This window comes from Drosophila persimilis, unplaced genomic scaffold (assembly GCF_003286085.1).
Source record: "Drosophila persimilis strain 14011-0111.01,24,50 unplaced genomic scaffold, DperRS2 tig00000579-arrow-pilon, whole genome shotgun sequence".
Classification (NCBI taxonomy): domain Eukaryota; kingdom Metazoa; phylum Arthropoda; class Insecta; order Diptera; family Drosophilidae; genus Drosophila; species Drosophila persimilis.
Genome location: NW_020825322.1, coordinates 1,516,024 through 1,535,163, shown reverse-complemented (window position 1 = coordinate 1,535,163; position 19,140 = coordinate 1,516,024). Strand labels below are relative to the sequence as shown.

General features: G+C 46.3%; 6 protein-coding genes across 6 annotated transcripts; 3 read left to right on the top strand and 3 right to left on the bottom strand.

Annotated features, from left to right (window-relative positions):
• Nucleotides 1–453: 453 nt before the first annotated feature.
• On the bottom strand, nt 454–7,284 carry LOC6598217 (T-box transcription factor TBX1). The gene is made up of 7 exons (XM_002023306.2): nt 7,113–7,284; nt 4,808–5,223; nt 4,262–4,494; nt 4,033–4,189; nt 3,773–3,934; nt 2,469–2,536; nt 454–1,459 (listed from the first exon to the last, which is right to left on the bottom strand). Exons 1-7 carry the CDS (start codon nt 7,282–7,284, stop codon nt 535–537), a joined length of 2,133 nt encoding a protein of 710 aa, XP_002023342.2. The 3' UTR covers nt 454–534.
• Nucleotides 7,285–9,765: 2,481 nt separating this feature from the next.
• On the top strand, nt 9,766–10,590 carry LOC6598218. Its single transcript, XM_002023307.2, has one exon. It carries the CDS (start codon nt 9,811–9,813, stop codon nt 10,489–10,491), a length of 681 nt encoding a protein of 226 aa, XP_002023343.1. The 5' UTR covers nt 9,766–9,810; the 3' UTR covers nt 10,492–10,590.
• A 762-nt stretch (nt 10,591–11,352) lies between these two features.
• LOC6598219 lies at nt 11,353–13,331 on the bottom strand. The gene is made up of 3 exons (XM_002023308.2): nt 13,206–13,331; nt 12,033–12,155; nt 11,353–11,971 (listed from the first exon to the last, which is right to left on the bottom strand). The coding sequence occupies exons 1-3, from the start codon at nt 13,261–13,263 to the stop codon at nt 11,499–11,501; spliced, it is 654 nt and encodes a 217-aa protein (XP_002023344.1). The 5' UTR covers nt 13,264–13,331; the 3' UTR covers nt 11,353–11,498.
• A 432-nt stretch (nt 13,332–13,763) lies between these two features.
• Nucleotides 13,764–15,283, top strand: LOC6598220. Its single transcript, XM_026990407.1, has 4 exons — nt 13,764–13,948; nt 14,015–14,065; nt 14,210–14,776; nt 14,845–15,283. The coding sequence occupies exons 1-3, from the start codon at nt 13,920–13,922 to the stop codon at nt 14,544–14,546; spliced, it is 417 nt and encodes a 138-aa protein (XP_026846208.1). The 5' UTR covers nt 13,764–13,919; the 3' UTR covers nt 14,547–14,776; nt 14,845–15,283.
• Nucleotides 15,284–15,852: 569 nt separating this feature from the next.
• On the top strand, nt 15,853–17,544 carry LOC6598221 (splicing factor ESS-2 homolog). The gene is made up of 2 exons (XM_002023310.2): nt 15,853–16,257; nt 16,317–17,544. The coding sequence occupies exons 1-2, from the start codon at nt 15,912–15,914 to the stop codon at nt 17,444–17,446; spliced, it is 1,476 nt and encodes a 491-aa protein (XP_002023346.1). The 5' UTR covers nt 15,853–15,911; the 3' UTR covers nt 17,447–17,544.
• On the bottom strand, nt 17,486–18,413 carry LOC6598173 (sepiapterin reductase). The gene has a single exon (XM_002023311.2). It carries the CDS (start codon nt 18,361–18,363, stop codon nt 17,560–17,562), a length of 804 nt encoding a protein of 267 aa, XP_002023347.1. The 5' UTR covers nt 18,364–18,413; the 3' UTR covers nt 17,486–17,559.
• Nucleotides 18,414–19,140: the final 727 nt, after the last annotated feature.

The window sequence follows — 19,140 nt, the reverse complement described above, 5'->3', positions numbered from 1 at the left end:
GATCGCTCCCGCCGGCCATTTTGATATTGAAGAAAATTAAAATTTCGTTTTGCTTTTTTTTGTTGTTTTGTTTTTGTTAATTTATGATTTTTGTTGCTGCTGAAACTGTTTCAGTTTTATATTTAGAGAGAGAGATAGAGAGAGGGAGAGAGGGATACGCTTTTCTTGTATGTACATAGAAGCCGTAAGAATAATCGGAACGAGAATTTAGGATTGAGGATTGAGGACTCTACAAATGTTGGGCGCAAAAAAAAAACAGTTTAATATTAAAACATTAATCGTATGATAAAATTACATTTTACAAACTATAAATATGCATTTTTTTTCGCTTCTTTTTTCTGGTTTTCTCTTACATGGCACACACACATATTTTTGGTTGCTTTTACATATTTAAGAACTAGGCAAAAAAAAAAAAACAAACAATAATTTTTAGATATTTAAAGAAATACTTGTAATACTTTTTGCATTTATTTGGTTTAATCTCAACTGCTGCTAATACTTTTTTGCTGCGATCTGCAATGTCCGATCCGCGATCTAGCGGGGCACCAGATCTATATAGCTATTGGGTCGCATCATCTGATGATGGGCCGCCGATCCGTAGAAGGTCTGGTAGCTGGCCGTCATTCCATAGGCGGCGGCTGCCGCATGCCGCGACACCTTCAGCTTGTCGTAGGCACTGGCATAGGGTCCATGCCCATGCCCATGCCCATGCCCATGCCCATGGGCATGGTTGTGGGCGTGGCCATGGTGATAGTGGGCGGCAGCAGCAGCGGCAGCATTATGATGATAGATTGCCCCAAAGTTGCTCTGCTCCTGGGCATAGGGCTGGCCGATGCTGGAGTAAATGTTAGCCGCCGCCGCCATCACCTGGGTAGTTGCCCCAGCGCCAGCTTCTGCGCCTGGTGCTCCTGCTGCAGTTGCTCCTCCTGCTGTTGGTGCCCCTCCTGTGGCCGCTGCACTGCTGGCGGGGACTACAGCCGGCGGCGAGGCTGAGCTGGTGGAGTGTGGCGTCAGTGGATGGGTCTGGTAGGCATGGTGATAGCTCCCATATTGATTGTGGCTCTGGTGATGCAACGTGGCATGTTGCTGCTGCTGGTGTTGCTGCTGCTGCTGTTGCTGCAAGTGATGTTGCTGCTGCTGCTGCTGTTGCTGCTGCTGCAGTTGCTCCATTTGGAAGGATAACAGATCCGGGGAGTTCCCTGAGGCGGAGCTGCTCGAGGGCGTGGCTGGCAGTTGCATGCCACTCTGTTGTTGCTGCTGCTGCTGCTGCTGTTGTTGGGGATCCACACTCAGCTCTGTGCAACTCAGGCTGAAAGTGTTGCTGGTTGTTCGTTCCTTGCCACTCAACTGTTGCTGCTGTTGCAGCTGCTGCTGCTGCTGCTGTTGCTGCTGCTGCTGTTGCTGCTGTTGCTGCTTCATGCGAGCCTGGCTCTCGTGGCTCATGGTGCTGCCGCTGGTTCTGAAATACAACATTTAAGAAAAAACGTTAATTAAAACATTGTTAAATAAAAGGAATCCTTCAGTAGCAAAACCATCCTGCTTTAAATATTTCAAAATAGTTTTTCTAAAAGTTTCTTTAAATTTTGGGACACTTTATAATATTTTGCTAGGAAAAGATATTTAAAATAGAAAAATAAACTCCTCAATTGTTGAATAATGCATTGGAATTTATGGCAAAATCGAACACAAATAATAGATTAACGTTGCTACTTTATGCGTGAACCAAAACTGTGTTCAGAATTTTGGGAATTTCTGAATTTGTTATACTGTTCAACATCTGCTAAGATTTGAACGATAATTTAAATAAAATTCTGATAAGCGTTTGAGTTGAAACAGAATCCCATACAAGAATTATTGTATGTGAACCAAAAAATTTGGAGAACAATTTTTGAGAAATGCTAAGCATTTTTGTGCTTTTTGATAAACATCAGGGCATAAACAATAGAAATTGCAGAGCAGACCCCTGATTTGTTTAGAATATGCTGCGCCCAAGATTGGGCTACCAGCTCCCGTTCCAGTTCCCGTTCTCGACAAATATGAAAAGCCCTCGGAAAACAGAGTGAAATTGTTTATGCCGCCGTCCCATCTGTCAGTCGTACCATCAGCATTCGGGCATCATCATCATCATCAGCATCAGCAACAGCATCCCCATCATCATCCTCGACATCACTGGCTGCTGTTCTACATTTTGAAGTTCTTTTGTTTTTGAGTTATTGTTTCCCTTTTTTTTTTTAGATATTTTGTTTGCTGCGACGCATCGGCAATTCCGGGAATGTCTTTGCCCGCCGTCGACGGACTGTCTAGTTCCACTTGGGACTGGCACTAGAGATGGGGGCTGGCAGCCCCCAGTACGGCAGAAGTGGCTTTGATTTCCTAACAAATTGTCCCGCTTTTTAAAAGCAATCTAATTGGTTTCTTATTTGAGTGCCTTTTAAATATAATTTTGATAAGTAAAGATAAAGACTCACACATCATTGGTGCCATCGTCTCGGAAGCCTTTGGCGAAGGGATTGCTGGAGATCTTCAGCTGTGTCACCTGCAATACGGAAAGAAACAATTTATGGCATTCGGGTATTTTGGAAAAGTATTGGTGGCTGGGGGAACAGAAACTACTACGAAAACAAATAAATTAGATACCCAACAAATTAGAGAAAAATGTTTACAACTGGAATTCGCATTGGGAAATACGAGCGGAACACACAAAATGATTTGCAATAAATTTGAAGAGGCCGCGGAGCAGGAGGTGGCGGTGGAAAACTGTTAACGCCCACATTGAGCGCATAAATAATTTAAATACTTTTCAAGAATGTCTAGATATATTTATAGCAAATGTTCTCTCGGCCAGCGATTACCCGTTTCAGCCCCACTGTCCCCACTTGCCAGAATTATGAATTATGCCCGAGACAAATATGAGGAGGTATGGAGAAGGCCTCGAGTCCCCCTATTTTGTCGTGAATCTTGCGCCCCCACGATAAGATACTACGAGTGGCACTCAGGGCTTTGTACCTTTCCCCTAAGTTTACCTTCTGACACTTTGGTTGTGATAATATTTGCTGGGAGCAAGCAAAGATTCTCCTGTGTTAGCTCATCATTTTTCTGCAATCTTTTGATGCATTTGCCAAAAAACGTATTTAAATTTCATCGAGAATTAAGCGATCATCATTAAGTGGAATTTAGTTGATTTTCTAATATTTGCTAGGAGGATTTTGGACAAAACTCAACAAAAACTGTTCACTAAATTGGGTTGGAGTTCAATCCATCACAAATAATTAGAAAAACTAATTTAAAAATAGAAAACAGTGTGTTCATATCTTGAATGATGGTTTACTATAGGATCTTGTTAAATGATTTACTTACAAAAAATACTTTAAAGTACTGTATGTGAAATTTCTCATTTTATATATGTGGTTTTTCCCATTTACCTTCATATATGATTTTTCTAGAAATTCCTAAACTATTATTGTCCTAGATAAGTGTATCTTTGCAGTCGGTGATAGGCATACTTTTCCTATAGTATTCTTTCAGATATTTCTGCTGTTGTTGTGTGGAGCTCTGGCCCCTGCTCGTCATAAGTTATGGGAAAATCATAAACAATGAGGCCAAAACGGCGCAAAATGGTCGCGGCCTCTTGTTTGGTATGCCATCGCCCAGGAGTGGCTGTGCAGGAGAGGGCATAACTTTTGGGCATCTATGGGGATTACCCATTTAATTCGCTTGAATACGGTAAACGTTTTCAAAGGAAGACCGAAGACCTCGGCTGCTCGGCACTTACCCTCTGATTCTGGTAGGCAGTCACGGCCGTAAAGCTCGTCTCCGGAAAGATGAACGTGCGAAAGTGGCTCGAGTGCTCGTTCTCATCCAGGGAGGCGTTCTTCGGGGGCAAGTAGACCAGATGGAAGCGCGGCTGATAGCGATGCATCGAGTTCAGTATGATCTGTAGAGCGGAACGGGGGGGAGAGAAGCATTTCCAGGAGACATTAGCGCACTGGGCAACGGAACACCGTGTGCTGTCTGTTGTCTGAAGTCACTCACATGGCCGTTCTCGTCCAGCTGGTTGTTGGTCAGCTTCAGCTTGTCGAAGGACACGATCTGTTTCATCCAGTTGGAGCCGGCCGCTGGCGAGTCGGGATGGACATGGATGCGAGGCGGTGAAATAGGATCCGCTTTGCCGGCCACCACCCAGCAGGAGCTGCCAAGGACGGAACACACGCATCATCATGGATGATCCATCAGCTCTGATAGATCTCTGATAGATACTCACTTGTGGAAGGCATAGCGATAGCGCTTATCGTCCATGGGCACAAAGTCCATCATGCAGATGTAGGTGGCATGGGGATCGAGGCCCCCGATCCGCACCTGAAACGTGGGAAACATGCGACGACCCGTCTTCGTGATGATCATCTCGGTGCCCTGGGCATGGAACTGATCCCACAGCGCCTTCGTCTCCAGCACAACGATGGCCTGGGCCAGCGATGGATGCACTGGCTCTGATTCCTAACGATAGTTATAAGAAATGAATAAACGAATAAACGATGAGTGTCCGATGTAAATCATACATCATATATTTATGTATAGATCATATTTATTTATAAAGAATATTATAAACCCAATGCCGATCTATTAAGGAACTAGAATGTTGGTAATTTAATTTATAAGACTCTGTAAGAATTGAATTAAAGTAGTGGGATGTGGGATTCGAAACGAGTATTTCGAAGGTGAAATGATGTGTGCATTCTTTTTAGATCTCGTTAGAATATGGATATTTGATGATCGATGAATCGAATCATTAAGTGTTACTCCTTCTTACCCCTTTGGCATTGCTGCTGGCGCTGTGATTGTTGTTGGCTTTTACAGAACTATTTTCCAAACTGTTGTTGTCTTTTTTGTGTTGATTTTTGTATTTCTTGGCTGGTGTGCCCGCGGCGGAAGGTGCTCCCGCCGGTGTGCTGTCCCCTGGGCCCGACACCAAGGCTGCTCCGCTTGTGGCCTCGCTGCTGCCGCCGGCATACTCTTGGTGGAGCAGCGAGGTCTGCTGCTCCTGGCAGCCGCCATTGGGGTTGCTGAGGGAGCTGCTGCTGCTGTTGCTGTTGCTGCTGCTGCTGCTGGACCCTGCCGCCGTGCCACTGCTGCCCATGCTGTGCGTCTCGATGTCGGCCAATTTGGCATCGATCTGTTCCAGGGGCTTGTAGGAGCTGCGATCCTTGCCAGCCGTCTGAATGCAGGCTGTAATTAGTACATGTCGGTTTTTGGTTATTTTACATTGGAAATAATGCATCTCCCAAGATTACGCTTCCCCAAAATACACATGTTTCAACCTACTTTGGTTGTTCTTTGACAAATGAGCGGAAAATATTTCCCCATAAATCACACACAAGCCAACCGAATGGATATAAAGCAGCTGAGATTTGCTAATTTCATATTTAATTTGATTTATGCGATTTAAAGTGGAAGACACGGAAGACCTGCAGTAATGGAGACGCCACGCCGGCGCAAATTCACCAGATACTCGCTCTATACCCTCACCCTCAACCGATCTGGCTATATAATGAGCCGACTTTCGCTGGGCAAAAACTGAACAAAACGGAACAAATGGGACAACATATCCAATTATAAAAAGGCGTCAGAGCAGCGGCTGCTGATTGAGACGCCTGCTCTAAATTTAGTTTTCTCCCCTCAAGGGCCCCGTGCCCCGGGCGGCCCCGGGCGGCGGCGGTGGCGGCGGCGGAAGGGCTGTGCGGCTTCTGGTTGCAAGTAAATTTTGCAATTAATTGTCAACGATTCGCTGGGATTCCCTGGGATCGCTGCCAATGACCCATGACAGGTCGACACTGGTGCCTCTTGGGCCTCTGGCTCGACAGTTTCCCGCCATCAATTGTCGCTTAATGAGACACACTTTTTCGGCTCCATTCCTTCCACTGTTTTTCTTTTTTTTTTGCTTTTTTATCGCTGGCTCCACGTTCTCGCTGTTGTTCTGAGTGCTTCACGAATGAATTCTAAAATCAATTAACGTTTGGCACAACAAATCGTTTTTCTGTCACACAAAAACATCAAACAACAACAACAGAGGCGGAGGCAGAGGCAGAGACAGAGGCAGAGGCAGAGAAAAATGCCACTTGAGAATCGCAATCTCGCAGAGAAGTCCGAGCTAATTGCTCTGCCTTCTGTGCCTTCTCTGCATTCTGTGGTGGCTGCTGCCATGGTTCGTGTATTTTGGTAATTACTGTATCCGAAACGGCACTCAAATCCATTGAGGCTCGATAAAAAGAGCCCGAGAAAAACCACTTATGAGCTCCACTTTGGCGGTGGCCCTCGGAACAAATTTTCAGCAAATTTTTCGAAAGCTGAGTTGAGCATTTTCAAATGCTTCAAAATTGAAAGTAATCATTATTGAATTGCGAAATGGATTTGGTACATACGCAATTATTTAATAAATATTTCAAAGGGTATAAATAAATCTTTCCAAATGATTTCAAGTTTGAAAGTTTTTTTCATTTGAATAAAACAAAATAATATTATTCAAAACATAATAGGGCTGTGCTTCCTTGTAGCTTTCCAAAATGATATTATCTATTACAAAAAGTACCTCAATCTTTCCTGGAATATTCTTCAATAAGTTGAAGATTTAATTTGATTTGTGTAGGTGAAGGAAAAAACTATAAATATTTCGAAATCCAGCGAATAATCGTCCTGTGATTACCAGTAGCATAAATTTCCTCCAAAAACCTCTTCTGTTCCCGAAATGCTAAAAAATCCCACCTATTTTCGAAATGTTTCAATGTTTAGTTCAAACAAAGGAATGGTAATCTTTCAATCTGAACTTCCTCATTCTAATGCACATTTATATTTTGTTTTGGAATAATCTATTGATGTTAGATGTAAGACTAAGTAAGCTTTATATAAAGCCCTCCTAATCAGCCTGAACATGATGCACATCTGATGTACCATCAAAGCGCACAATCCTTGTTCAGAAGCTCATCTTATACTGATTTTTCCGAGTTAGGCCCAAATGAAATGGGGTACACGGGATGTTTATGGTTGTTTGGGTAAATCCCAGCGCAGTTTTCTACCAAAAACCTTTGGCTACAGAGTGCATCTGATTGGAGGAGACTCACCTTCGATCTGTTTCATGGGGCTGAGGCCGCCGGTCATGTAGGGCGTGGTCCAGTAATCATTCGCATAGCAGCTGTAATCCGTTAGGTTGGGGCCCAGGCCGTTGTCCAGGAAGGGCATCGAGGTGCTCATCATGGCGCTGGCGCACTCCGTGGGACCCATCAGGTGAGTCATTTGAGCCCGTATTAATCCCTCGATATGCTTATTGTTGTATCTATGTATATCTGGTGGTCAATTGGTGGCAACTTTTGGCTATCACGATAAAAAAAAGTAAGTCTCACTGAATTCTGGGCCCATTTATTTGGTTTTGCTGGGCTAGTTGTTGTTTTGATCTCAAACGTTTTTCGCGCAGTTGTCAAATTTGATTATTGAATCCGCGCACACACACAGAACACACACGCACACACACAATCATGGGAGTACACTGAAAAAAGCTACGATTCGAGGGGGGAGGTTGTCAATCAGAATCGAGAGCGAAATCAACGGAAAAAAAATTGTATTCTCATTTGGGTTTTCCTTATTTTCGCAGCCGCTTCAACACTTTGAGGCAATTTTCCACCAAATGTTGTCTTGTTTTTTCTTTGTTTCAAATCATCCGCTTCTGTTTTATGGCCCGCTGGCGTTGACTGGCGAAAATTTTCGGCGTGATCGATCACTGTTCGATCGATCGATTGATTGACTTGAACTTCTTTTATTTGTTTCCTTATTTTTGTTGTTTCTTTGCAGAAATCTCGCTTCGCTTTTGTCGGAGGCGTTGAGTTGTCTCAATTGCCACCTTCTTCCGGCCAAGTGTGAAGTGATTTTTGTCGATCGAGTGTACACACGCGAATAGGCATTTATCTATCTATACCGAACACCGAGCACCGATCACCGAGCACTCAACTGATCTCAATTGAACTGATACTGATCTGAAGAAGATCCACTGATCTGAACCGATCGCAGCGTTGCACACACATCCGTTCCGTCAGGCGCTTGTCTGCCGAATGAGATCTCTGCCGGAGACTGACTGCAGCTCTGAAAGATCTCGCCCATCCAATGGATCTGCGCTGGTTCCTCTCCCTCTTCCCGTTCTGCCAATCGCTGCCAGCAGCATCCAAATTTAGACAGAGTCCATATGCCGATCAGTCGACCAATGGCTGTGGCTGTGGCTTTGCCTCTGGCTGAGGCGTCTCCTCCTTCCGGGGGCCTCTCAATCGATTTGTGTCGACATCTGTTTGCTCTTCGCTGTCCGTACGTTCTTTATGGCCGGGCAGAACCGATGTGCTCTTCGGCGTAGAGCATAGGGAGCGAAAGAGACATCGATTAGCTGGGGGATATGTACAGTGGAGCTTCCCATGGCTCTATCTATCTATCCCTATAACATTTCAATTTAAATTAAGCCTAAACATACAACTTTTTTGTATGCACTTGTCTGTTGATCCTTGACAAAGAACTGTTTATGTTTTTCCGATGTCAAGAAGGTCTGACAGAGGGACACTGAAGTAGTCGGTTCCCAGGCAGTGATCCGTTTTATAATAAATGTTTCAATCGTTCGTTAATCGTTGGCCACCAGGTCAGGCTTTACTGTACTCTTGCTCTCCTCCTCCACGGATGCTCTCTCTGTGCCGTGCTCTCCCAGGAGGCGTGGTCTTCTAGCGGCGGCGATCTTTGGGTCTGCTCTGTGGTGGGGGCTGCGCGCCAGTGGGCGTGTGCTGGCTGGGTGGGTGGCTGGCTGACCTGAGTCATTTGGAAAATGCGTTTAATTGGACTGCCACCACATGTGGGCAGTGGTGGCAGTGGTGGCAGTGGTGGCAGTGATGCTGCCGCCTAGTGGTGCCCATAAATACAAATTGCGCCATAACCTCGACACTAAATAAACCGTAAAGAGGAATACGGAATAACCAGCGAGAGGAGGGAGACAGACTGAAAGCGAGTGGGAGTGACAGAGAGAGACATAGAGAGTAAAATGGCGTCTGTTTGGCATGAGCCCACGGGGGGGATCCGATCCGATGCGAACCGAACCGAACCGAACCGATCAAAGCGAACGATTTGTTTCTCCTGCTTTTTTCGGTGTCTGCTTTTCATCAGCCACACGGCATTCAATTAACGGCACAAATGCAGCAGGCAGCCGCCATACCTGGTCGGAGCCCTACACCTACACATACACCTGCACGTTCCTGTACACCTGACGCGATTTGTTTATACGGATCGCACTCTACGGATTCCTATGGGCATAAATCTTTGCATCCAGTTGCGCCCAGGACTTATCCATTGGCCATTTATGGGTAATGGCCCCCCAGCCACAGCGCCGCTCTGTTTACCATTATTTTGAGTTAAGTGGTTTTCGTTTCGTGAGATCGGAATGGAGACTACATAAATAATTCATAAATTGTTGAATGCTTTTCTGGTTATTACATTATTTGTTAATCATTTGTTTAGCCATAAACAAATGGAATTCAAATTGTGAATATTCGGAGAAGCGATTCGATCTGCGTAGATCGAGAAAGCATTAAAAATGATTTTTCAGTTCAAAAAATGGGCTTCCGATAGACGATGGTATATGGACTAAACATATTTACACATATCCTTAATATTAGCAAGCTCAGAATTTGTATTTACATATTATCCAGGCGTCTAAATTCACATTTCCCCCGATCATTCAGTATTTTTTTGGAACTAACCATCATCGCATAGAAAATTCAAAACTGCTCAGGTCACAGTATGCAGATCTATGTTCAAACACGTGATGGCAAGAGGACTCCCTTCAAGACCGGCCACTTTGGCACCGCGGGCGAACTGAAGATCCGCATCGGTCGCGCGCTGGGCGTCCCCATGGGCTTCAGTCGATTGGTCTTCAGGACAAAAATACTGAAAAACAGCGTACAGCTCGAGGAAGCCGGTGTCAGGCCGCTGTCAACGCTGGAGCTCTATTGGCAGCCGGTTATCTGCACCCGGAAGAGGTTCAGCGAACTGGAGCTCAGCGGGGAAATGAGCGTGCTGGAGGGTCGAACCGGTCACGGCGGCAGGTCGGAGAGCTATGATCAGATGTTGAAGAAAGGCGGCACCACGACCAAGTCGAGGTCGAGCGGCCAGGACCCACGTCTTGGCCGTGCCAGAGGTCCAAAGTCCGCAGCCTCCACCGCCGCTCCCTCCGTTTCTGAGGTCGTGCTGGCGAGCCGCCCGGGAGCCGGCGTTGGGGAGCAGTCCCAGGAGGATGATGAGAAGGAGGTGGAAGAGTGCTCTGACCTATCAGATGATGAGATCGACTTAATGGCCATCTTCCGCCGGCAGAGGTCCGATATGAAATCTTTTGACGAGCTACCCTTCAAGAATGAGCCCCTGGACGAAAATACTAGCTTGGGCATTGTTCCGGAAAAGCTGGAGGAACGGCAGGAGCAATGAGGACCTAGACAGATCAATGATAATCCTCCCTAAGCTACACCAATCCAAGGGACGCTCGCTCTTAAGAAAAATAAAGAATGTTTCCAAATTCTAAGTTTATTCCCCCAAAATTCAATCCTTCGATAAGCTCTAAATTTTCGTTTCAGCATTCCCAGGAAGTATAATAAATATATATAAATTCTTTCCATTTAAAAATGTAAACCTATCCGCGGATAACCTAGGATATATAGGATATATGATCAGTCGGATATTGAAATATCAAAACATTCTAGCAGTTTCGCGTTGCAATTGTTGATTTATTCCATAGATTGATGGACTTACCTTTATCCTTAGTTCTGATCGAGATTGGGGCTCCTACACTGTACATTGTCCAGAGCTAGTATCCATTATTAGTGAGGACACATCAACTGAACGGATTCCCGTCACATGGATATATCTGGATATATATCTCCCCATCTTATTGGATGATCTATTTTCACATTGCGAGCGATGGTTCAATTGGAAATGCCCCCAGGAAGGAGAGAACCGACAAACCCAAAGGCAATGAAAAATAATTGACAAACATTTTGAAGGCGTCGACACATTTATGCACCCCCTCATTGGCGGAGAGCTTCCGGTTCGCTGCCACGCCACGGGAAGTGGCGGTGGACGGGGTACGTGGGACGGGGGGGGACAGTGAACTGTCAACTGCATTTTTTTGGGGGGTGTCAAGTGCTGAAGTGCCCCGACCGTTGGCACCCCATAAAATCGAAAGCAAACAAAAGTGTTTTGATCAATATTGTTTCCCTCTTTTCCATTACATTTTCATCTTTATTTTTGCTTTCGTCTCTCAGTTTTCGTGGTTCAAAGCAAACAAAGGCAGAGTGTGATTTTTATATAATTACAAATTACAAAAAAAAAAGAAATGAATATCTAATAGAATAGTATATAATTCTGAAGGAAAAATGTGGCTTTCAATGTCCCCAGCAAGAGAGATGGAGAGAGAGAGAGAGAGAGAGGGCTGGGCTTCACAGCATCCAGGCGACGAGGAGGCCGCAGAGGAGCAGAGACATCGAGAGCACCAGCTGGGCGCTGGAGTCGCGGGCCAGGGGAATCAGGGTATCGTTGGCCTGCAGGAAGTTGCAGCCGCGCCCCGTGCACGTGAAGCAGTGGCCGTCCTTGATGCACTGCTTGTTGGCCTGGGCGCTGGTAAGGCAGCCGCGCTGGAAGGACCCGTCCGCGGTGCGGTTGCTGTTGCGAATGTAGCAGAGGTCGCCCAGCTTATAGATGGGACAGATGGAGGCGTGCTCGTACACCTGGCTGGCGCAGCTCGAGGAGGTGGAGTTGCCCGAGCACTGGAGGCACTGGGCGCGCGAGGAGGGGAACATCTGACGGTTGCAGCCCTCCGCGTACGTACAGATCTGGCACTCCAGCTCGTTGTTGCAGGTGGCCTTGGTGGCATTGTCCAGCTCTTTCACACAGCCGCGCACGGTGTAGCCGTCTGTGGATCAGATTTACTTTTGGAAAACAGTGCATTCGACAGTTGTAGGAGTTGCACTCACCTTTGATGACGCGCACGTAGCACTCGGCTCCGCCGGTGGACTCTGAGCAGTTCTTGGTGAATAAGCTGAGCGGATCGGTGGCGCAACGGGGCTCCGTTTTCGAATTGCACTGGAGACAGCCATCTGCGAATTTAGCGAGTGGAACGTTGCGTTTGCTTTGAGTCATGGCTAAACCTGATTAGATTAGATTAATTTTTGTATAGCCTTCGAAGTACCATCCAGCACCAGCTATGCTACACCAGCCCGAACGTCCAGTACAGTGCGCGACCTGTCAAACGTACATGAAGGACACTCCATTTGGGACTTTCGATTGGTTTTCGTTTGATTTTCTACGATTTTCACCCGCCCTGCCCCATGATCGCGGCACGCACTGTACTGTATGGGGCTCGCTGTTATCTCGTTTTCTCTCTACCGTAGCCATCGATTCTTATCGAGCAAGTGAGTCGAACACGGTACATAGACCGACGAATGAGTCAACTACCATATATTTAAGCTGTGTATGTACATAGGTCTCCACACAAGATAAGCCCAGCAAATAAACCTAAAAATAAAATCAAATTTGGAAACTATTTCCAAGTTTTGCGCCCCAAAAGTACTCCACTTGTTTGGCTTGAAACTCCCCTACAAGGAAATACTCGTACATCTACCGAATACCCTACACATTCCACCCTCAATCTATGCAACAGCATCCAAATGTATCTGCAGTCCTTGCACTTAAGTCCATCTAAATCTCAATGAAATCAAGCAGTATTTCCCACTAAATTAATAGAGTTATCCATGTTTATATTATACATATTCTTCAGTGCATTCCAGTATGGAACAAAAACACAAACACAACCAAAAAAAAAGAGAGAAAGAGACATAAACGTCATACGATCTGCATGTACATATATCTGGAAAATATTTCGTTGTTGCCGGCATGCAGTGAACACGCACACCACGACACAAGACACCCACACAGATACGTAGCAGAGCGTTACACCGTGAACACAGTTACCATGGACTCGGTGGGCAATTGATAAGATACGCAATTTCGATTTGTTCGATTTGTTATGTGTTTATGGTGGCCGCCGCTTATCACACTTTCTTATATAATGCACTTGTAACTCAAACCGAAGTCAACAAAAATATATGAAAATGTAGGCGAAGTAAAATGACTGATCAAAGATTTACCACAACTGATGTAGGTCAGAAAACACAGGGACGCAATCACCAGCAAATAGAAGTTCATGTTGGATATTTGATATTTGATTGCGGACTCAAAATGTGGGTTAACTTAAGGAAGGTGGGGCGTTAGAGTAGCGACACGGAGTAAAGTTGAAACTGGACTGACGAAAAATCCGTAGCCACGCTTGGCATCGGGGGCCCGCATAGGGATTTTGAGCTTGCGGTTGCCGACGACGATAAGATAACACATTCGTCATGATTCGTGACCGAGTGTGATAAAGGCAAACGGTTGGCCGGGGTGGAGACATCTGGCGTGTGGAAAACACAGACACACGCACACCAAACCCCTACGAATCACCTTTCATTGATTCGCCATAGCAGGTGATTTTAAACATTGCGCGCTCCTCAAATAGGTTCCACAATTAACGTTAGCCTATCGATATTCTTCGATATTGAAATACTCAACAACAGCATCGGTTTCAATTTTATAACCAACACTAGCGATCAGCTATGGCGACTTATCGAAGCACTGCCATCTCAATTGGATTTGTGGGGCAGATTTTCCCGTGGACTTTGGCGCTGTTGTGGCCCACTACTCCGCCCTGCCTCAGCCCCCCAGAAGACGAATTTCATTGAAAAACAACTGAAAAGACAAGAAGAAGAACAGGGGCACTACCAGCTGGCCAAGGACGGGGTCTCCTGCAAGAACTACTGTGGACTATGATCCGATCTCGCATTACATTTACTGGGTAAGAAGGATTAGCAGAAGCTGAGCGCGGTGTCCCTAATATCCCTAACCCTTTTTGTTTTTCCAGATCGAAGGCAGGAGTCACAGCATCAAGCGTTCTCTGGCAAATGGCACAAAGGTGAGCCTCTTGGCCAACTCCGGACAGCCGTTCGACATTGCAATCGACATCATTGGGCGGCTGCTCTTCTGGACCTGCTCCTACTCCAACAGCATTAACGTGACCATCCGCACAATTGTGTTCCTAAAACGTTGCCTCTTTTAGCTTCCTGGGTGAATCCATAGGCGTCAACGATACCGGGGACTCGGAAAAGCCTCGCAACATTGCCGCCTTGGGGAGATTTGTGTACTGGCTGGACGACAAGACCGGACTGAAGCGGATCACTGTCAACGAAGAGCGTCGAAGAAGCGGAAGTGCGGCACAGTCGTCCAAATTGTTTCCACAACTGCATAGCCAGAGGGGAGGGTGTGGCACGCAGTACTCACGATGTCTGCTCGTGCCCCAAGCATCTGATGCTGCTGGAGGACAAGGAGAGCTACGGCGTGTGTCCGGCCTTTGGGCCAGATTTCACGTGCACGTCCCCAGTGACGGAGAATGGTGACATGAATAAGGACTGCGCACCCGCCTCCTGGCGCTGTGACGGCCAAAATGACTGCCCGGAAAAGTCGGATGAATTGGAATGACCCACATGCCGGGTGGATCAGTTCAGCTGCCAATCCGGCGAGTGCTTCGACAAGGCTCTGATCTGCGATGCTACCACCTGTGACAACTGTGAAAATGTCCACGATGAGGCCGACTGCTGCAAGCGGCTTTCACTGTGCCATCAACAAGGTGATTGGAAAGACACGATATCTGCCCAAATTATTAGACTAAAAATATCCTATTCCACCTTCCGACAGCTTTGCATATCAGCCAAGCAGATCCATGAGATTGTATCAACTCTGCCCAAGCCCAAAACTGTTACAGTCCACCGTTGAGAACCATTCCATCTGTCTAGTCCCATATTTTATGACGGGCCGTCGTCTTTGAGTGCCAAGCCGAGTCAAAATCTTTCCAAAAAGCCTGCGAAACCGTTGACAAAGTCCTAAGCTCCTTTTCGCCCGAGCCAAAGCAACCAGAACAAAAGCTTAAATCCTTACCATTCGATGACGATGATTTGGATTTAGATAATATATTTGTCAAGCCATTGATGCAGCCGAACAAACTCTCAGAGAGATTAGTTGGAAAAAACTCTCTGTTTGATGATGACGACCTGTCACTGATTTGTTTCGCTCAAAGACTATCTTCATTTTAAATAAACAAAATAGGGTATACAAAGGCCTATACACGCATCATGTCTTCAAATACCAGCAACATTGCGACTGTTTTTTTGTTGAACTATTTTGTTTAAGCCTTGTTTTAGCCAAAATACAATAAAAGCAAGAACTAAAAACTAGCCAATCTTGAAGAAAATGTATTCATCAACGGCCTAAAATTATTTGGGCCGAACTAAGGGTTTTAGTTAGCCAGAATTATTCAAGAGAATATAAAAATTGAACAATATGAACGACTATCCTCTTTCGCTTTTTTGTTTTGACCTATTTCGCTAAAAGGTTTTTTTTGTTTGACCATTTTCACTAAAACCTTTTTTTACGCAAAATCCAATAAAAGCAAGTATTTAGAATAAGACAGTTAAGAAGAAAATTATTTATGAATCGTACAAAATTATGTGGGCATGGCTAAATGTGCTATATAGCTGAGAATATTCCACGGAAGATCGAAAACGAGGAATATGTAAAATATAACTTGAATTCGTCAGTATATTTACGGTATATTTTTTAAATGAGACGGTATGTTTCGGTATATTCCTGAGGGTCAGACGGTATATTTGTTCGATAAGTCCGTCGATAGTTGTCTAATAAAATTTCAAAGCAAATATTTTTCGGAAAAAACATTGTTTCCAGGCGGTAAAAAGGATTAAAGGACAATGTCTGAGACGCCACGTACACCTGGCACCCCCGGCAGCCTGGCCATGGAGATGGTCAAGGCCCAGAACACTGCTCTGGCAGATTTCAAGAAGCCCACAGATCTCGTGCGACGCAAAAACAAACCAAAAATTCTCACCGAAGAGCAGTACATTGAAGAGATGTCCAAGATCATACAGCGTGACTTCTTTCCCGACCTGGAGAAGTTGCGGGCCCAGAATGATTACCTTGAGGCTGAGGCGCGTCGTGACTTTTTGCAAATGGCAGAGATACGGGCGCGCTACAGCCTGGGCAGGATTCCAAGGATGGGCTGCAGGAACGGTAGACGTAACAACCGTAACAACAATGGTGAGTAGCCGGTTAAAGAAGTTTCCATATATAACTCATCTGTTTGTCCCTTGCGTTAGCCATGTCCCCGGCCACCTTTGAGACGCCTGTAAGCCAAGGAAGTCGCAGCAACACTCCTCTCCAGCGTGCTGACACACCGTGCTCCACCACCAGCAGCAGCGCTCGCAGCTCTACCGAAGGCGATTCGTTACCCTCCAAGATGTCGCTGGACGCCTTCCTGCAGAGCTACACGAGCGAGGACAACCAGAGCTTCCAGGAAATCATTGAGACAGCCGAGGAGAAACTGCGCCAGAAGTATGCCCTGCTGTACAACCACGAACAGCTGTCCGCGGATCAGCTGAAGCGCGCCCTTATGTTGCCCAGCATCGAGAAGCAGTTCGAGGAGCCCGATCCGCTGAGGAAGATCGAGACTTGGAAGTACACAAACATGAACTCGGTCATGTATGTGCCTGACGGGGTTGAGTTGACCGAGGAGGAGCGTGTGCAGGCAGCAGAACGCCGAATGAGCATCAAGCACGAGGCCACCAGACTTCCAGATAGCTTGAACAACAAACATCAGGAGGTGGAAAATAAAAAGGCTACAGACCCAGCGGTTGGAGAAAACGATCCCACAGCCACACCACGCATACGCGGCTTCGAGCTACTACGCTCTCCCTCGCCACATCCGGGTGTGGCCTTCTCCCCGATCATGACCTGGGGCGAGATCGATGGCACGCCCTTCCGCCTGGATGGAGGTGACACTCCGCTGCGTCCCACCCAGGGACCCTCGTTCCGTATCAACGAGAACTCCCGGCGCGAGAACATAGCCATTGCTTTGGCCGAAAGAGTCAGCGAGAAGATGCGCAACCAAAAACAAGTTGCTTTCGACACTGCCCGACGCAACATCGGCTCCCCGCTGATCCGTACCAACATGGAGCGCTTGGCCAGCATGTCACCGGCTGCCCAGCATCTGGCCACCGCCAAGCTAGGCTTGCGCTGCACACCCAGCCTATCACACACTCCAACGCCGGGTGCGGCCAGGAAGAGAAAGATCACGCCCGGTCTGGTGAAGAGCACAACACCGCTGGGGAAGCCAAGACGAATCACAACACCATCCAGGAACACCGTCATCGACACGGGCTCCACAATAACAGACGACCTTCTCAAGATCCCCATAAAGCCTCGCAGTGCAGCGGCGGATTTCTTTTAGCAAACTGTCGAACCCGGATATCCTTTAACACATAGTCAATTCATTTTTTGCGTTTAAATTTTAATACAACTATCCAATAAACATACAAAATGTTGTAATATTTGCCTTCTAATCTAGGCCGCATCGTGATCTTTGTAGTCGACATGGTCGCCGGACTTGAACCGTTGTGCCTCCAGCACCTGGATGAATCGCTCCGTTGTCTGAGGCGGTGTCAGCATTGTTTTGGCCTCACGCTGCTCCCGGAACATGGCCACCACCGCGGGATCGTGAGCCTCGCGCTGCACCTGAACTGTCATCTGGGTGTCAATCATTCCGGGCGCATAGTTGAGCACCAGAGTGCCCGGTGCTGACTCCTCGGTGGCCAGCACACGGAAATACATCTCCCTGGCAGCCTTCACAGTGCAATAGTAGGCCATCGATGAGATTGGGGCTATGGCCGCCAGGGTGCTTAGGTTGACCACCAGCTTGGGGACGTCACCAAAGATGCGCATGAACTGGCAGTTGAGGGCAATGGCGGAGAACACATTGGTGTGGTAATACTGCTGCAGATACACCGTGTCACCAATCTCCCGAGCACGCTTGGAAGTGTCGCCGACTGTGCCCGCATTGTGGATGATAACAGCGCGCTGGAAGTGGCGCGGATACGCCTTTGCATGGTTGAGGGATTCGAATATGATACCGCCAAAATCTTCGGCCCTGGCTGTGCTCAACTCCAAAGCGAACGTGCGAACAGACAGATCTGGACTTTCCTTCAAAATGTTGGCCTTTGTCTCCTCGAGCAGCGGCTGGCTGCGTCCCATCAGCACAACCAGCGAACCCACAGATTGAATGCGTTGCGACAGCTGTTGGGCGAATTCGCGGCCAATGCCACGCGATGCTCCAGTCACCAGGAGATATGTTTTCTGCTTCAGATCCATGCTGAGACTTTCTAATTTTTCAATCTCTGGCAGGCAACAGTTAGCCGACGTTTTTTCTGACAGCTATCGCACAGCTGACTAAAGCTCTCGTGTTAACCCTCTCCCTCGCACACATTGCCCGGTACGAAGGTGCTTTTGCTCTAAGCTTTGCTTTAAACGGAAAGGTTATCGCTGTGCCTACTTAATGGTCGATTAATTGGCCAATTGAATCCCCCCTAAAAAATCATTAAGTTCTAAAAATCTGCAACATAAATTCGCATCCACAAATTCATGCCAAGGCCGTATTCGATTTCAAAGTCAAGGTCAATCGATTAAATTAAGGGAAAAAAAAACTAAAAGTAAAAGCTTCCTTCCCCATGGATAAGCAGAAAAAGCTTGCAATGTAATTGTACATGCTTTAGACTTCTAATTGATCAATTTAATTTGTATTTTCTTAGCCCCCAAAGTATGCCTTGAAGCGTCCAACAAGGGATCTGATCTGGATTAACTTTCTGAGCCATTTTCCCAAGATCTGGTCCATTAATTCTTTGTTAGAGTTAGAGTGTTCTATAACACAAAATTCCTCCTAGGTATGTGTGTGTGTGTATGTTTGTAAAAATCACCACTAAGGCGCTTAGATGCCCTAGGGTATTTTTGTCCCTACATATGTATGTATATTTAGCGACAGGGATCACTTTTATGGCAAACCATAATTGGTATGCGCTGTGAAAAAAAACCTACAAAATATGTACTTATACATTAATCCAATGCTACAGAAAGGAACTTAAAATACAGCTC

What these genes read in the sequence shown, in the direction of transcription:
- LOC6598217 (XM_002023306.2), bottom strand. Translation starts at nt 7,284, where the DNA reads ATGACTCACCTGATGGGTCCCACGGAGTGCGCCAGCGCCATGATGAGC. An exon ending in TATCGCTATGCCTTCCACAA is followed by an intron (nt 4,190 to 4,261) that starts GTGAGTATCTAT and finishes CGTCCTTGGCAG; the next exon opens with CTCCTGCTGGGTGGTGGCCG. An exon ending in AGCTGGACGAGAACGGCCAT is followed by an intron (nt 3,935 to 4,032) that starts GTGAGTGACTTC and finishes TCCGCTCTACAG; the next exon opens with ATCATACTGAACTCGATGCA.
- LOC6598218 (XM_002023307.2), top strand. Translation starts at nt 9,811, where the DNA reads ATGCAGATCTATGTTCAAACACGTGATGGCAAGAGGACTCCCTTCAAG.
- LOC6598219 (XM_002023308.2), bottom strand. Translation starts at nt 13,263, where the DNA reads ATGAACTTCTATTTGCTGGTGATTGCGTCCCTGTGTTTTCTGACCTAC. An exon ending in TCTGACCTACATCAGTTGTG is followed by an intron (nt 12,156 to 13,205) that starts GTAAATCTTTGA and finishes CTAAATTCGCAG; the next exon opens with ATGGCTGTCTCCAGTGCAAT. An exon ending in CTACGTGCGCGTCATCAAAG is followed by an intron (nt 11,972 to 12,032) that starts GTGAGTGCAACT and finishes TCTGATCCACAG; the next exon opens with ACGGCTACACCGTGCGCGGC.
- LOC6598220 (XM_026990407.1), top strand. Translation starts at nt 13,920, where the DNA reads ATGATCCGATCTCGCATTACATTTACTGG. An exon ending in TCTCGCATTACATTTACTGG is followed by an intron (nt 13,949 to 14,014) that starts GTAAGAAGGATT and finishes TTGTTTTTCCAG; the next exon opens with ATCGAAGGCAGGAGTCACAG. An exon ending in CTCTGGCAAATGGCACAAAG is followed by an intron (nt 14,066 to 14,209) that starts GTGAGCCTCTTG and finishes TGCCTCTTTTAG; the next exon opens with CTTCCTGGGTGAATCCATAG.
- LOC6598221 (XM_002023310.2), top strand. Translation starts at nt 15,912, where the DNA reads ATGTCTGAGACGCCACGTACACCTGGCACCCCCGGCAGCCTGGCCATG. An exon ending in TAACAACCGTAACAACAATG is followed by an intron (nt 16,258 to 16,316) that starts GTGAGTAGCCGG and finishes CCCTTGCGTTAG; the next exon opens with CCATGTCCCCGGCCACCTTT.
- LOC6598173 (XM_002023311.2), bottom strand. Translation starts at nt 18,363, where the DNA reads ATGGATCTGAAGCAGAAAACATATCTCCTGGTGACTGGAGCATCGCGT.